General features: G+C 41.5%; 1 protein-coding gene and 1 long non-coding RNA gene across 2 annotated transcripts; one reads left to right on the forward strand and one right to left on the reverse strand.

Moving 5' to 3' along the window:
• The first annotated feature begins 438 nt into the window (after positions 1–438).
• On the forward strand, positions 439–5,079 carry LOC132896742 (uncharacterized). Its single transcript, XR_009656153.1, has 2 exons — positions 439–704; positions 1,697–5,079. It is a non-coding gene; the product is annotated as an uncharacterized LOC132896742 (long non-coding RNA).
• A 152-nt stretch (positions 5,080–5,231) lies between these two features.
• On the reverse strand, positions 5,232–17,579 carry LOC132896741 (cytochrome P450 2B4-like). The gene is made up of 9 exons (XM_060937776.1): positions 17,351–17,579; positions 15,578–15,737; positions 14,166–14,318; positions 13,868–14,028; positions 9,715–9,888; positions 6,789–6,930; positions 6,281–6,468; positions 5,893–6,034; positions 5,232–5,688 (listed from the first exon to the last, which is right to left on the reverse strand). Exons 1-9 carry the CDS (start codon positions 17,543–17,545, stop codon positions 5,477–5,479), a joined length of 1,527 nt encoding a protein of 508 aa, XP_060793759.1. The 5' UTR covers positions 17,546–17,579; the 3' UTR covers positions 5,232–5,476.

Below are 17,579 nucleotides of genomic sequence, written 5' to 3' on the forward strand. Positions count from 1 at the left end.
CACTCACATTCACACCTACGGTCAATTTAGAGTCACCAGTTAACCTAACCTGCATGTCTTTGGACTGTGGGGGAAACTGGAGCACCCCGAGGAAACTCATGCAAACTCCACACAGAAAGGCCCTCGCCGGCCGCTGGGCCCAAACCCACACCACACTCGAACCCTCTTGCTGTGAGGCGACAGCGCTCACTACTACACCACTGATGTTTTTCCATCCAGTCAAAATACAATCATCATAAAACAAATTATTGCTTGTATAATGACATCAAGGGATGTGTGCATGGTTACATTTAGGATATAAAATCACCACAACAGCACCATCTGTTTTCATGTAAACACAGTGCATGGATACTGTTTTGGAATGTATCAACGACAACCTGTGAGCACGTGATCGCGTCTGACGTTTCGAGTGACGCGCGTGTTTGTGGGCGGAGCCTGATAAACAAAAACACAAGCTTTCCTCTGAAACGGAAGTGAAAGGGAACTTTAAGGTGTTTGGGTGGAAGAAATTGATTAATAATGCCTTGAGGTGAGTGTGTTTCAGAGCTCTGTTCGAAGAACATCAGATATCTTGTCTGTTATTGAATTATTTGTGTGTGAGAGGGCTGTAATGACCGGGGAAAGGCGCAGAGCCGCTCAAAGTGTTGAGGGGAGATCTTATAAAGATGCTGCTGTCACTAATTTACCCGCAGACTCCACTAAGAGTAAGTCAAGATTTATTTTTATAACGATTTTAAACTATTCTCTTATTAACTCCTTCATCACACACTACATCCAGTGAAAAACTAAAATATTATTATTATTATTATTATTATTATTATTATTATTAATTTATTTATTTTAAATAGATGTAAGATAACTAACACATATAGCCTGCAATTCTCATAACATCAAAAATATAGTTTAGTGATTAAATGATAACTTCTAATTCAATATTGAACAAAGAATCATTCCTAAAGAATCAGAATGAATGAATCACTCGCAATGAATCAAACTGAATCTAATAATCACTCGCAATGAGTCAGAATTAGGGGTGATTCATTAATTATGATTCATAAGGTAATGACTCCGGATGAATCACTCCTAATTAATCAGAACGAATGGAAGAATAGCTCACAATTCAGATTGAATAATTCCTTCCAGCCTAATTGAATAAAGAATCACTGCTAATGAATCAGAATGAATGAATCATCTCATCTCATTATCTCTAGCCGCTTTATCCTTCTACAGGGTCGCAGGCAAGCTGTGGAGCCTATCCCAGCTGACTACGGGCGAAAGGCGGGGTACACCCTGGACAAGTCGCCAGGTCATCACAGGGCCGACACATAGACACAGACAACCATTCACATTCACACCTACGGTCAATTTAGAGTCACCAGTTAACCTAACCTGCATGTCTTTGGACTGTGGGGGAAACCGGAGCACCTGGAGGAAACCCACGCGGACACGGGGAGAACATGCAAACTCCACACAGAAAGGCCCTCGCCGGCCGCGGGGCTTGAACCCGGACCTTCTTGCTGTGAGGCGACAGCGCTAACCACTACACCACCGTGCCCCCCTATAATGAATCTTAATGAATCAAAAATAATCACTCCTAATGATTTAGACTGAATAAAGAATAACTCCTAATGATGTAGAATGAACAAAGGAATCACTTCTCATGAATAACTCTGGATCCTCTGACCTTTACCTCTAGCTCCACCTCCAAATCTGAGATTGCAGCAGCAGCTCAGTAAGTCCCTGGGAGAACTTTTGGCTCAGAGGCCGGATGGTATCAGTTTGAACGAAGCTCGCAGGTCCTGTCCTCTTCTTTTGGACCCTGAACTGCTGAAGGATCAACCATCTGTCCGGCACCTGCTCCTCTCCATGCCAGCAGTGGTGTATCTGAAAGGGTTTGGTGTTCAAACACGCCTCTTTCCTCCTCTGAAAAATATCTGATGAAAGTTTTAATTACTTTTATGCCAATGGTTTAACATCATATCCTCACAATGAGTGTTCTCAGGAAGTCCTATAGAACTCATATTACATATTACTATGTTAGTAATAAAAGCCTTTCTGTAATGCTATTATAGGAAAATAATCAATGACAGGGTGGTGTGATGAAGCAGAGTCACTGTTATCATGCTGAAATTCATTATTTTCCTATAACAGTGTGTCACGAGGTGTTTTATTACTCTCATAATAGAGCAAATTACCAGTCATCTCTTTGTCGTCTGCAGTTTTCCACCCGTCTTCTAACAGGAAAAAGAAAATGTGATCACAACACAGGTACTAGCCTCCCTCCACTGGTATCCTGTCCATTTCAGGATTGTTTTTAAGGTTTTAAATGGGCTGGTGCCACCTTAACTTGACGAACTCCTGCATCTTCATACCCTGGTTAAAGCACTGAGGTCACTCAACCAGGTGTTCTTGGATTTTCTGAGATCCAGACACAAAAACAGGGGTGATCGCGCCTTTGCGGTGGCTGCCCCTCATCTTTGGAACAGCTTAATTTTTCATCTAAGAACTGCTCGGACTTTAGAAACTTTTAAGTCGCTGCTGAAGACCCACTTCTTCTCATTGGCATTTGATTTGAGCTTCAGACCCTGACTTCATCCTTTATTGTGCTGAAATTCTTTATTCTTATTATTTATTAGTTATTGTGTTTAATTATGCTGTTTTATGGTTAACTATTTGATTGTACAGCACTTTGGTCAACTTTTATTGCTTTTAAATGAGCTTTATATATAAATTTGACCTTGACAGCATATACTTTATTCATTTATAGTTACATTTAATGTTGTGGAAGTTCAGCAAAACACGTTTTACAAGACTTACACTATGTACCAGCAGATACTTTTCACTGAACTCACGAGAATGGAAAATGGCTTATTCTGATATTTTCAGTGTAAATGAGATGATGAATACTCATCCCCACTAGCTCGCATTCATCATTTTAGAAGGTGAGATTAATCCTCTTTCAGTACTGATTATAGCATCACCTCACCGCTTTTCTACATGAACTCCTCAAAGTTTAGATTTGGATGTTGAAACCTTTGTGTTTAGTAAAACGGATTAGAAAAAAAATCCACCTTTTGGTGAAGTCGCTTCATCTCACACTGAAAAAATGAGAAAAATCCAACCTTTAATCAAAATAAATGTATTCAGAGTCAAACAAATCCCTCATCAAGAAATAATTATTTTCAACAACAAAAAAACACGTGCCACTATTATTGGCACCCCTGGAAATTATCGTGAACACAATGTAACTGAAGCATGTTTCCCATTTAAATTGTACATTTTTGAGCTGACTGGAGTGTGTAGGAACTTTCAAGTTGTAATCCATGACTTCCTGATTAACTGGGGAACAAATATGAGGTGACACACAGAGGCCAAATTCCCTTACCCTGTGTCCGAAATCGCTCACTCGTTCACGACTCCCTATATAGGGAATTACTATATAGAGGACTATATAGTGAGCTCATTGGTAAAATGAAAAAAAAAAGCTTTCAGACACTAGTCTGTCGCGCTGGTATTTACGTCATTACTGTTGCACAATTAAAACGCCATATTAGCTGGCTGGTGGGTTTTCCAAATAATAAATACATGCATGTATTTTTGTGATAAATACATATTATACTGAGTGCATTTCCCACATTAATCAATACAAAGTACCTGCATCTTTCAGTTTTTTTTTTAAATCAAGGCTGAATGCTTTCTTCTTTGCCCCTGCCTTTTAGTCAATCAAATTTGAGACTTTTAATTTGATTTCTTTCAGCACGACTGCGATGCATGGTGGGATATATTGCATGGTTAATGACTGTCGGTTGTACACTACTTTTCGTGATGCATTGTGGGATACTTTGAGTCCACTATATAGGGTGTAAATAATCCTCACTAAGGTTTTGAACAGCACTACAAAATGGCGTCCTCACTATATAGTGCCACTATATAGCAGGGAGCAATTTTGGACACAGGGTTAATCATCCATCAACATGGGAAAGATAAGAGATCACAGAAACCAAATAAGGGATATAATGGAAACTTCTAATAAACTCTTCATAACACTTAGCAGTCGTCTTTTCAGTTATTTATTATAGTAGATCATATAACAGATATATAACATAGGAAAGAGAAGAATAAAAGAAGACACCACTTCTGATGATGCCAAGAGTACGCGCACTCTGAGTTGTGTTTTAGTGGCTATTATCTATTATACTCTAAAGGCATTCGCTTACTGCTTGCATCTTCACGTGATTGGCTCAAGATTTTCTATGAAGCTTTGTTAAAGCGTGCACCGGCGTGCTCTGGTATGTGCAGGCGGATGTGTAGTTATGGAGAACTCAGGCACCCTGCTTATCACCAGCCAAGGCCACAGAAAGGTGATTACAACATGGGAAAAACATCTTTCTCAGTACACTAAGCTACTTTAACTCAACATACAGAAACACAGAGAATAATAATGTTCGTCCATTAAATTTCCCTCACAGGGAGGAGTATGTTGATCTTCCTAAGTCAGGGAATGGTTATAAAAAAAATAGCTGCTCTCCTGAGCTCCTTGGACTTTCCCATTGTACTCTGTGTTGGTCAATCCAGTGAGTGCTGTCCAACAAACCCTTTTGATGTTGGCATGGAGGAGCTACCAGCTGTGTAGTAGTCAATCATGATCATGAATGGGAAGTTAAGAGGCCTCGGCAAGTTAAAAGATATTTTGGAACTTTCAGCATCACTGAATTAATAATCTAAGTGGGTGTAAATTTTTGAACCTGTATGTATAATTTTGACCCTGTGTTGATTTCAAAAAACCCAAAATAAGTTCAAACGTGCACCAAATTCTTGTTTTCTTTTCTCTTAAAGATGTATGTTGTACAATTATTCTTCCTCAGAAAAAAGAACAATGCAAAGAACTCACTGAAAGCCCAGTATTACCATGACGTTCATGTCCATGATGACATTCATGACACTCTATGTAAACAAACTGTTACTGCATATATACGCCAGTATTCAAGGTGTTTACACAAAGATGTGGTCAGAAATGTACATTTAATTTGTATTTAACTTTTAAAAATGAATCCCAATTAAAATACCAATATAGACTGATGAAGTTTCTTCTATGTATAGTATTTCTGACTTTCCTGATCATTTCCTCTCAGTTGAATGTTGTAGTGAAAAATAACTTTTGTTCAAAATGGATAAATAGGAAAGATTGGATTTTAAAAATTAAAACAAAAAAATGCCTCCAAGTCTCCATGTTTGTCCTACGACTAGTTTTATTTCAATTTTATTTGCACAAGACATTATAAAGCAGATTTACAGAAAGTCAGTGTAGATTTAGATCTGTAATGAAGAACCCAGAGACGACAGCAGTGAGGAAAAACTTCCTGAGATGGCACGAGGAAGAAACCTCGAGAGGAACCAGACATTTTTGATTTATGAAGATTAATAAAGCTATCAAATATGTCGTATTTCACATCTGATTGTGATGTAATAGAGAAAATCAAAGCGTTACGGGTGAGCTTGGAACAGAACATGCCCTACTATGACAAATCATATGGAAGGGGTGGGGCATTCTGACCACACTCATAATGCCATCCATGTCAATGGGTGGGGCATCATGTGGCCAGGAGAACCGCAACCTCTGCACGAGAGATGTGAAGAAGATGAAGAGCTCCGTCCTTGCAAGGGACTCGCCGAGACACACCCTTGGACCTACATCACACACACACACATTTTATTCTGTTAATATGCGCATCCATCATAAATTCATGGTTCAACAACCATACAAATGTCATTTTTTAGTTCACTGTGTCTGCTTCACATTTTCAACAAATCACTCCTGATACTAAAACCACATACTCTCTCCATCTCATTCATTTTCCAGGAGTCTAATTTACAACATTAATTATGGCTCACCCAGAGAAAAAGCCAAGAAGGACTCGTTTTTGCAGAACTGGCCGTTCTCATCCAGGAAGTTTTCGGGGTTAAACGTGTCCGGGTGTTTCCAGTATTCCTTATCCATCATTATGGCCATTAAATTGGGTACAATATCAGTTCCCTGTCACAGAAACAGAAAAAAATTATTATACACCAACATATTTTGTCATCTTCAAGACAGAGGACATGTACCATTATTAAATCTCAAACACAAATCGACGCTGTGAGAGTGGATTTGTCAAGAAGAACATGCTCTATGGAGTTATTTCCATATCACATCTAACTATATAGAAGTAAATTCCATGATAATATCATGAAAATTGATGACAACACAAATTTTGTAAGGACGATCCTCTAAAGCTCATACCTTGGGGATGGTGTATCCTCGGAACTGCGTCGTCTCGATAGTTTGGTGAACTACACCGAGTGGAACGATATTCCCAAAGCGTTGGATCTCGTGTACGGTGGCGTATGTGTACGGCAGGCTCGTGCGGTCATCCATGCTGGGAGTGCGATCATAACCAAGCACACGAACGATCTCCTCATGACAGCGCTCTGATTACACAATACAGAACATCGATTACATTCAGTTATTATTGAATTATTAATTATGCTTGGATTGAGATGCGTTTTGAAAAGCATGTCAGCTTTTTAAACTTGTAACTTTTGGGGTTTTTTTTTAACTTGTGGTTTGTTCACTAAAATTTGATTTCAGCTTCAACTACTTTCAGATTGCAGCAATTTTAAAGCACAGGGCCATATTCAGAGTTGTAATTATCGCATTGATCACTGCAAAAAGTAAAGATTCAACACAAAGTATTACAGGATTAGGAGTTTTCTCAAGCACACATTGATGCAGCTGATTGTTACAGTACCTTGTATTTCTGGATGGTTCATCATGAAAATCAGACCCCATCTGAGAGTGGTGGCTGTGGTCTCAGTTCCTGCAAGGAACAGATCAGCAGCGGACATCAGCAGGTTGTCCTCATGAAACGTTGAATCTTTGTTTGACTCTTGCTGCACAAAACAAGAAGTGATGCTATTCTGTAATGCCAAAGACAGCTTCTCCATGTTGCACAGTCAAGTCCTAAAGCCTGAGTCCACAACTTAATTATTTTTCCTAGACACATCCAAGTCCAAGAGTTACATCAATATTTATATTGGGAAAGTTCCTCATATTCAGAGTGAGGTTACATACGAAGAGTGAACTTCCCATTCACATTATTAAAATCACTGTGTAATCTTTAAAGGGATGATATTTAAATTTGCCTGGCTTTTTTTTCATGGTATATCAGATATACAGTTAATCCAGAAAGCCTGCACACCCCTTTTCACCTTCTCCACATTTTATTATGTTACAGACTTATTCTACAATAGATTGAGTTCATTTTTTGTCACAAAATTCTACACAAAATAGCCCATAATGACAAAGTGAAAGCAGGTTTTTAGACACTTGTGCTAATTTATTAAAAATCAAAATGTAAAATATCATATGTACACAAGTGTGCACACCCTTTGATATGACACCCAAAAGTGAGCTGAGGTGCATTTTGTTTCCACTGATACTGCTTGAGATGTTTCTACAACTTAACTGGAGCCCACCTGTCGTAAGTTCAATTGATTGGACATGATTGGAGATTGCCAACACCTGCCTATATAAGGTCCCACAGTTGACAGTGCATGCCAGAGCAAACTCCAAGCCATGGGGTCAAAGGAATTATCTGCAAACCTCAGAAACAGGATTGTGTCAAGGCATAGATCTGGAGAAGGGTACAGAAAAATTGCTGCAACTTTACAGGTCCCAAAGAGCACAGTGGCCACCATCATTCATAAATGGAAGAAGTTTGGAACCACCAAGAATCTTCCTAGACCTGGCTGCCCGGCTAAACTGAGCGATCGAGGAAGACGGGTCTTGGCCAGGGAGGGGAGCAGGAACCCGAGGATCACTCTAACAGAGCTCCAGCGTATCCTTGTGGAAATGGGAGACCCTTTCAGAGGATCAACCATCCAGGCAGCACTCCTTCAAATCAGGCCTTTATGGTAGAGTGGCTAGACGGAAGCCACTCCTTCGTAAAAAGTACATGACAGCCTGCTTGGAGTTTGCCAAAAGGCACCTAGAGGACTCTCAAATCATGAGAAACAAGATTCTCTGGTCTGATGAAACCAAAATTGAACTTTTTGGCCTGAATACCAAGCGTCACGTCTGGAGGAAACCAGGCACCGCTCATCACCTGGCTAATGCCATCCCTACAGTGAAGCATGGCAGTGGCAGCATCATGATGTGCCAAACTCATAACTTCTTTCCCAAGATGTCTTGAAGCTGTAATTGCTGCCAAAGGTGCATCAACCAAGTATTAGGCAAAGGGTGTGTACAGATATGTAAATAGCCTATTTTTTCAGTAAAATAAAATTACTTATTTTCTAAAAACTTGCTTTCATTTTGTCATTATGGGCTATTTTGTGTAGAATTTTGTGACACAAAATGAACTCAATCTATTGTAGAATAGGTCTGTAACATAATAAAACATGGAGAAGGTGAAAGGGGTGTGCAGACTTTCCAGCTTGACTGTATTCCATCCAGTAAGCATGATATTGAACGAGTCAAAGACGAGGTCAGTATCATGCAGCTAAATGGAATATATCTGATAAACCACGAAAAAAAAGCCATTATTATTATTATACATTCCTTTCAGGTGTTCAACGTGTCTTTCTCTTCTCTTTCAAAACTCTCTCACAGTCGTCCGTATTTAATGGAGAAAACCTGGTGGCCATGTTTGTTTACAAATTGTCACAGTCGCTTGCTAGTGTGGAAGTTTTACTTCTCCGATGTGTGACGTCATGCTGTCTTGACAACCATGCAATATCGTAAACCATATTCAATGCTCATTCTCCATTGGGTAGAGTGACATAATGCACGTAGGATAAGCGATACGATAACAATATTGCACGCTGTCAAACCAAATGAATGAAACCCGCTAGAAGGGAATAGAACACGTTTTTGTTCCATCGAAAAAGTGTCCTGCATGTATAGTAATATTAATTAATGAATAGTGTCATATTTATGTATTTAATATTTCTCTTGAATGACATTGCATAGTATGTTTGAGTGTATTTACAGCCAAAATATATATTTCCGTGTGCCATATTGGGGTTACATTTAAGTCTCAGACAGCTGCACTGGACCTAATCCTGCTCCTCACTCGAGCTGATATCATGTAAGAAACATGCACCTAAGTTCAAGATCAGAATCAAGCGTAACTGAGACACGCCTCTGTTGCAGACAAACTCTGCCCCTCATACGTAACTCTCATGTCTGACATCTGAAAACTGATTTACTGAATACAGTTTCAGTAGTGGCGGCACGGTGGTGTAGTGGTTAGCGCTGTTGCCTCACAGCAAGAAGGTCCGGGTTCGAGCCCTGTGGCCGGCGAGGGCCTTTCTGTGCGGAGTTTGCATGTTCTCCCCGTGTCCGTGTGGGTTTCCTCCGGGTGCTCCGGTTTCCCCCACAGTCCAAAGACATGCAGGTTAGGTTAACTGGTGACTCTAAATTGACCGTAGGTGTGAATGTGAGTGTGAATGGTTGTCTGTGTCTATGTGTCAGCCCTGTGATGACCTGGCGACTTGTCCAGGGTGTACCCCGCCTTTCGCCCATAGTCAGCTGGGATAGGCTCCAGCTTGCCTGCGACCCTGTAGAACAGGATAAAGCGGCTAGAGATAATGAGATGAGTTTCAGTAGTAAACCCTCACTCTGATCTGAATAGCACTGTCTGTGTGTTGGTATTTGAAGTGTGAGCGTTTTACCTTGCTTATCTCCACCAGGTAGGCATCGATGAAGTCATGCAGGTTCTCCTTGTCCAGTGTCTTCTTGTGCTCCTCCATCAACTCGCGGATGAACCCTGTTAAAGCATTGGCATTCCGCTGCATCTTCTGGTGTGGACCAGGGAAGTGTTTTATAAACGGGAATAAGTTGAAGAACTACAGGGAACAAAATAAAAAACATTTTTAGGAACTAAAATGATTCTACAGTACAAAACATTTCTGATGATTTATGATGATTCTCAGCCCTGATACAATTTGTCTGGAGGAAAAAAAAAAAGTCCATAAAGATTGTCTGATAGTTCTTTACCATTCTCCTTAAAACCTCACAGATGATTTGGGGGGCACACTGAATTACTGTTACCAGTGTTTTTATTTCTTTTATAGCATGTTGATTTAGCAACGCTAACATTTTTAAAAAAATTTATTAACACATCATAATTTTTTTTATCCATATTAAATGTTGGGGAATGTCCATGAAAAAGTTCCTGTTCTTACTTACATTATAGCAGCTATAAACAGTCATTCCTTCACCAGCCTCACTTTTTTCTTTCTCTCAAATTTAATAAGACAAAAAAAATTGACGCAGGTTGTCATGTTATGCCTGTATCACACATTGGCATTTCAGCCTTGCATATACAGTATACGGCGTAAGAAAGGAACATCACAGCATCACCAGCTTACATAGCTAGTACTCTAGGATGCATAACATGATCTCCTTGTATGCCAGGGTGCAGCGTATTTTTAAGTCCGCGCTTAAAAATCCGTAACACATACGTAGCAACTTTGATACGTCACACATACCTCACTAGTACGCCATAAAAACAAAAGCTACACAGCAATGATGAAGCGGGAACGTTGCTCAAACACCTATTACGCCGTGCAAATGCTTTAGTTGGCGTGATGTACAGTGGATATAAAAAGTTTACACACCCCGTTAAAATGATAGGTTTTTCTGATGTAAAAAAATGAGACCACGATAAATAATTTCAAAACTTTTCCCACCTTTAATGTGACCTATAACCCGTACAATTCAATTGAAAAACTAACAAATCTGTTCGGGGGAAAAACATTAAAAATAAAAAATGTGCAATAAGCTGGTTGCATAAGTATGCACACCCTTAAACTAATACTTTGTTGAAGCACCTTTTGATTTAATTACAGCATTCAGTCTTTTTGGGTTCACACCTGCCATCAAGTAAAATTACTCTGATTAATCCCAAATAAAGTTCAGACATTGACTCAGTTGCTCCTCCAGCAAAAGCCAGGGTTCACAGAGAGCTTACAAAGTATCAAAGGGATCTCATTGTTGAAAGGTATCAGTCAGGAGAAGGGTACAAAAACATTTCCATGACATTAGATATACCATGGAGCACAGTGAAGACAGTCATCAAGAAGTGAGGAAAATATGGGACAACAGTGACATTAGTGAGAACTGGATGTCCCTCCAAAATTGATGAAAAGACGAGACGAACACTGGTCAGGGAGGCTGCCAAGAGGCCTACAGCAACACTGAAGGAGCTACAGGAATTTCTGGCAAGTGCTGGTTGTGTACTACATGTGACAACAATCTCCTGTATTCTCCATATGTCTGGACTATGAGATCGGGTCAAAGAAAAACATCCAGGCCCGGCTAAATTTTGCAAAAAAAAAACAAAACATGGGCGGCATGGTGGTGTAGTGGTTAGCGCTGTCGCCTCACAGCAAGAAGGTCCTGGGTTCGAGCCCCGGGGCCGGCGAGGGCCTTTCTGTGTGGAGTTTGCATGTTCTCCCCGTGTCCGCGTGGGTTTTCTCCGGGTGCTCCGGTTTCCCCCACAGTCCAAAGACATGCAGGTTAGGTTAACTGGTGACTCTAAATTGACCATAGGTGTGAATGGTTGTCTGTGTCTATGTGGTCTATGTGTCAGCCCTGTGATGACCTGGCGACTTGTCCAGGGTGTACCCCGCCTTTCGCCCGTAGTCAGCTGGGATAGGCTCCAGCTTGCCTGCGACCCTGTAGAAGGATAAAGCGGCTAGAGATAATGAGATGAATGAAAACAAAACATTAACTCTCCCAAAAGCATGTGGGAAAATGTGTTATGGTCTGATGAAACCAAGGTTGATTTTTTTAGCCACAATTCCAAAAGGTATGTTTGGTGCAAAAACAACACTGCACATCAACAAAAGAACACCATACCCACGGTGAAGCATGGTGGTGGCAGCATCATGTTTTGGGGTTGGTTTTTTTTCAGCTGGAACAGGGGCTTTAGTCAAGGTGGAGGGAATCATGAACAGTTCTAAATACCAGTCAATTTTGGCCTAAAACCTCCAGGTGTCTGCTAGAAAGCTGAAGAGGAAGAGGAATTTCATCTTTCAGCTCGACAATGACCCCAAAAAAGTTTTGGAACAGCCCAGCCAGAGCCCAGACCTAAATCCAATTGAAACTCTGTGGGGTGACCTGAAGAGGGCTGTGCACAAGAGATGCCCTTGCAATCTGACAGATTTGGAGCCCTTTTGCAAGGAAGAGTGGGCAAATTGCCAAGTCTAGATGTGGCAGGCTGATAGACTCCGACCCAAAAAGACTAAATGCTGTAATTAAATCAAAAGGTGCTTCAACAATATATTAGTTTAAGGGTGTGCACACTTATGCAACCAGCTTCTCATCTCATTATCTCTAGCCGCTTTATCCTGTTCTACAGGGTCGCAGGCAAGCTGGAACCTATCCCAGCTGACTACGGGCGAAAAGCGGGGTACACCCTGGACAAGTCGCCAGGTCATCACAGGGCTGACACATAGACACAGACAACCATTCACACTCACACCTACAGTCAATTTAGAGTCACCAGTTAACCTAACCTGCATGTCTTTGGACTGTGGGGGAAACCGGAGCACCCGGAGGAAACCCACGCGGACACGGGGAGAACATGCAAACTCCACACAGAAAGGCCCTCGCCGGCCACGGGGCTCGAACCCGGACCTTCTTGCTGTGAGGCGACAGCGCTAACCACTACACCACCATGCCGCCCCGCAACCAGCTTATTATACATTTAAAAAAAATTATGTTTTTCCCCTAATAGATTTGTTAGTTTTTCAACTGAATTGTACAGGTTGTTGGTCACATTAAAGGTGGGGAAAGTTTTGAAATTATTTATAGTGGTCTCATTATTTTTACATCAGAAAAACCTATGATTTTAACAGGGTGTGTACACTTTTTATATCCACTGTAACTATAGCATGCACTATAAATAAAAAAGGGCTTAGACATGTCTTATTCAAATTCCCCTAAATGTAACACTTAGAAGACATGTCTTGTGTCTACTGATAGACGCCGGTGTCTTTATAATAGACACGTGTGTTTCCTTGCATCCGCCATATACACCCATGTCTTTCTAGAAAATACTGAAGCATTATTTAAATATCCCGGTGTTTCATGTAAATACGCTAGACGTCTTTTTTTTTTTAAGTATACAAAGCATTGCCGATACGCCACAGGTACGCAGCAGCAACGTCACACGTAAGAACGAAACGCCATGCCAACGAAAACAACAAAATGGTTATGCTGCGGCAACGCATCATATGCCTCAGTACGCCATAACTTTATGTCCCTTGAACCCAATACAAACCCCAGATACGCCACAGGAACACCACAGAAATGTCACACATACACCGTGTATGTCACAGGACTTTAATTTTGAACAAAATACACCTCATTTCTTGGTGTTTGACCCACATGCCACTTACATGGCAAGCTATGAGACAGTGTGACACAGGCTTTACCAAGAAACCACAAAGTGTAAACTTCTCTGTCTTGAAGATGTCAGGAAATGTAAAGTTACAGCTTTACTTGTGACTGTTATTAACACTGGAGACTCCTTCCATAAATGTGACAGAAAGGACAGCGAAATTCACCAGATCAACACTTACACACGTTTTAATAATCCGTTTATATGGATTGTCTGTCGTACGAGTTCCTGTGAATGAGCTGTTACTATAGAAACGATAACATTAAAATGAGCGCATTAATATCAACCTGTGATTTGCAGCTGTACCACTGTCAGAGCTGCTGTTATGGAAAATTAATCAACACCTTCTGACCAACCACAGTCACCAGCACTGTGGTGTAATCAGTGATGAACTCATTAATGCTCATTTATATTACCAATCCCACAGGTGAGCCAGAGAGCTTAATGTTTTCGTTCAGGATTTCCAGGAATTTAGCAAAGCGCTTGTCATTGTAGTCAAAGCGATCTCCGAAGATGATGGAGCAGATGATGTTGGAGACAGCATTCATTATGGGGTGCATGGGGTTCAAAGCTTTCCCTGAGGGGTTAAAAAAAAAGTGGCAAATTGTATTTGATGTGGAAGAATAAAAAATCTGAGCCCTTACTGTCAAGTATACAACCTTTTCAATGTTTTATTTTATGTGATAGAATTAGGACTTTGTCCACGTGACTGACCTTCATGTTTGAGCATCTCTGCTATAAGACAGCGTGCTTCCTCGGCCACTCGCTGTTCCACAGGTTTCTTCCCCAGACCAAAGTTGCGTAGTGTGTGGAGAGCAAAACGCCGCTGCTGCTTCCATGCATGGCCATACGTGACAGCTAAGATCCCTGAGACAGACAGACAGACAAAAGGGATTATTGGATCCATTCAATTTTTATTATATTAATATATTATCAGGGCGGGGGCGGCACGGTGGTGTAGTGGTTAGCTCTGTCGCCTCACAGCAAGAAGGTCCTGGGTTCGAGCCCCGTGGCCGGTGAGGGCCCTTCTGTGCGGAGTTTGCATGTTCTCCCCGTGTCCGCGTGGGTTTCCTCTGGGTGCTCCGGTTTCCCCCACAGTCCAAAGACATGCAGGTTAGGTTAACTGGTGACTCTAAATTGACCGTAGGTGTGAATGTGAGTGTGAATGGTTGTCTGTGTCTATGTGTCAGCCCTGTGATGACCTGGCAACTTGTCCAGGGTGTACCCCGCCTCTCGCCCGTAGTCAGCTGGGATAGGCTCCAGCTTGCCTGCGACCCTGTAGAAGGATAAAGCGGCTAGAGATAATGAGATGAGATATTATCAGGGCGGCACGGTGGTGTAGTGGTTAGCGCTGTCGCCTCATAGCAAGAAGGTCCGGGTTCAAGCCCCGTGGCCGGCGAGGGCCTTTCTGTGTGGAGTTTGTATGTTCTCCCTGTGTCCGCGTGGGTTTCCTCCGGGTGCTCCGGTTTCCCCCACAGTCCAAAGACATGCAGGTTAGGTTAACTGGTGGCTCTAAATTGACCGTAGGTGTGAATGTGAGTGTGAATGGTTGTCTGTGTCTATGTGTCAGCCCTGTGATGACCTGGCAACTTGTCCAGGGTGTACCCCGCCTCTCGCCCGTAGTCAGCTGGGATAGGCTCCAGCTTGCCTGCGACCCTGTAGAACAGGATAAAGCGGCTAGAGATGAGAGACAATAAAAGTATTGTGTAAAAATCACACGAGAAATTAATTGCGTTTAAAAATGTGAAAAAGGAATTGTAACAAAAAAAAAAAAATCACAAAAATAAATATGTTTAATGTGTTAAAAATATCAGATGTGAAAATAAATCTGTAAAAATCATGCATGAAAAATAAAAATGAAAACATTTTTCTACAAAATTTGTGAAACATAACCTGAAGTTCACCTGGAAGGATATGACACATTTAAATCCTGTGTTAAATCAAAATGTTAAAAATATAATAAAGTAATTTACATTTATTCTACAAAATAAATACGCTACTTTATTGGAGTTTTACTGGTGACCAAACATTAATTCACACTACTATCAAGTTATAAAGAAACAAACATAAAACTGCTGTCATACTGAAAAGAAACAAATACTAGTAAATACAACAGCAGTACTGACCATATCCCTTTGTCACCCAGTCTATTAAAGGCATGGATGGCCTCCCAGCAAACGTGATACCATTCTGAACTAGTGCCTCCTTCACCACCTCGATGTGATTCAGCACGATCATCGGCCTCCTGCCCACATACACGCAGCACAGGTCACCGTACTTCTTCATCTGCATGGGCAAAGTGTCACATTAACTTAACCATAACAATTTTAACATTAATGTCAGACTTAATGCTGCTCTGTGGAACATTCAAACTTCTTGGATTAAGCTGTATAAACCTTCATCCATTAGCTTCAACTTTGACAATTGCACAACAAAATTTAGTTCATCATAGGAGAGCAAAGCTGCTGCGTACATGCACGCTGCCATTCTCAGGCACTTCAGCCCAAGGCCGTCCTATGTTAACCTAACTGCATGTCTTTGGACTGTGGGGGAAACCGGAGCACCCAGCGGAAACCCACACAGACACGGGGAGAACATGCAAACTCCACACAGAAAGGCCCCTGTCAGACGCTGGGCTTGAACCCAGAACCCTCTTACTGTGAGGCGACAGTGCTAACCACTACACCACCCTGCCAGCCAATTTCCAATATAATGCTACCACCACCATTCTTCTCAGTGTGGATGATGAGCAGTGTTGGGTTTCTGCCACATGTAGGACTGAAAATGTTGTTGAACGTTTGAGATATTTTTAGAACCACAATCTGATACTATTCACAAACTTTGACCCAGACTTGTTTTGATTGCTTCTAGGTCTTCCTGATGCTGTTTGTTTAGGTGTGTTCTCTAAGAAATGCTGGGTCCTTTGAGGAACAGATGTATTTATTCTGAGATCATGTGGCCCTTTATTTACATACAGGTAACTCAGTCAGTTCTGATGGTAACTACTTTAGCTATTTACCCAAAGAAAAAGAAAAAAAGAAAGAAAGAAAGCACAACTTTATTCATCACACACTTGTGAAATTCCTCTCTGCATTTAACCCATCTGAAGCAGTGAACACACACATGCGTACACACATACGTGAGCAATGAGCACACACACATACCCAGAGCAGTGGGCAGCCATGCTAACAGCGCCCAGGGAGCAGTCGGGAGTTTGGTGCCTTGCTCAAGGGCACCTCAGCCCAAGGCCGTCCCATATTAACCTAACCTGCATGTCTTTGGACTGTGGGGGAAACCGGAGCACCCAGAGGAAACCCACGCAGATACGGGGAGAACATGCAAACTCCACACAGAAAGGCCCCCAGCGGCCGCTGGGCTCGAACCCAGAACCTTCTTGCTGTGAGGCGACCGTGCTAACCACTTACACCACTGTGCCAGTGGTGTAAGTGGGGGTGAATATTTATTCATTTACATGCTATACAGTTTTGTAATTAAATAAATTTTACAAACTATATAGATCCCCCTCAAACTTCAGAATTATGGGTTATCTTGTGTTGGTTCATGAACTAAAGTCTTAATCAAGTATCTTCCAATTTCAGTACAAAATGTGGAAAAGTTCAAGGGAGTGAAAACTTATGCAACACACAGTACACAGAGACTTTACAAGTGTAAACATGTCTATATCAGGAATACCAGAAGTAACCTGGTAGGTACACCATTGTTATGTAAGGCTGTTTCTATTCAGCATGCGCATGCGCACGCACGTACACACACACACACACACACACGCACGCACGTACACACACACACACACGGTTCTCTTGAATGAAAGAAAATGTTCCAAAAATGATTTCATGGAGCATGAGCAAAAAAGAAAGAAAAAAGAAACAGAAACTGACCGTTATAATCATCTTCATTGGGTCCTTTATCATCAGGAGTACGTTCCCCGCGAAGGGCAGTGGTCTGGGTCCAGGAGGATTGTGGCTCCTTGAGGAACTCAATCTGAAGATCTCAAACAGAACCAGAGAGATGAGGCCAAGCAACACGGCCAGGGCTGCAGAACCCAGGTCCAAATATCTCAGTACAGACTGCATGCTGAAAGAGTGCAGAACGCCCACACAGAGGTCT

Source organism: Neoarius graeffei, chromosome 13 (genome assembly GCF_027579695.1).
Source record: "Neoarius graeffei isolate fNeoGra1 chromosome 13, fNeoGra1.pri, whole genome shotgun sequence".
Lineage (NCBI taxonomy): Eukaryota > Metazoa > Chordata > Actinopteri > Siluriformes > Ariidae > Neoarius > Neoarius graeffei.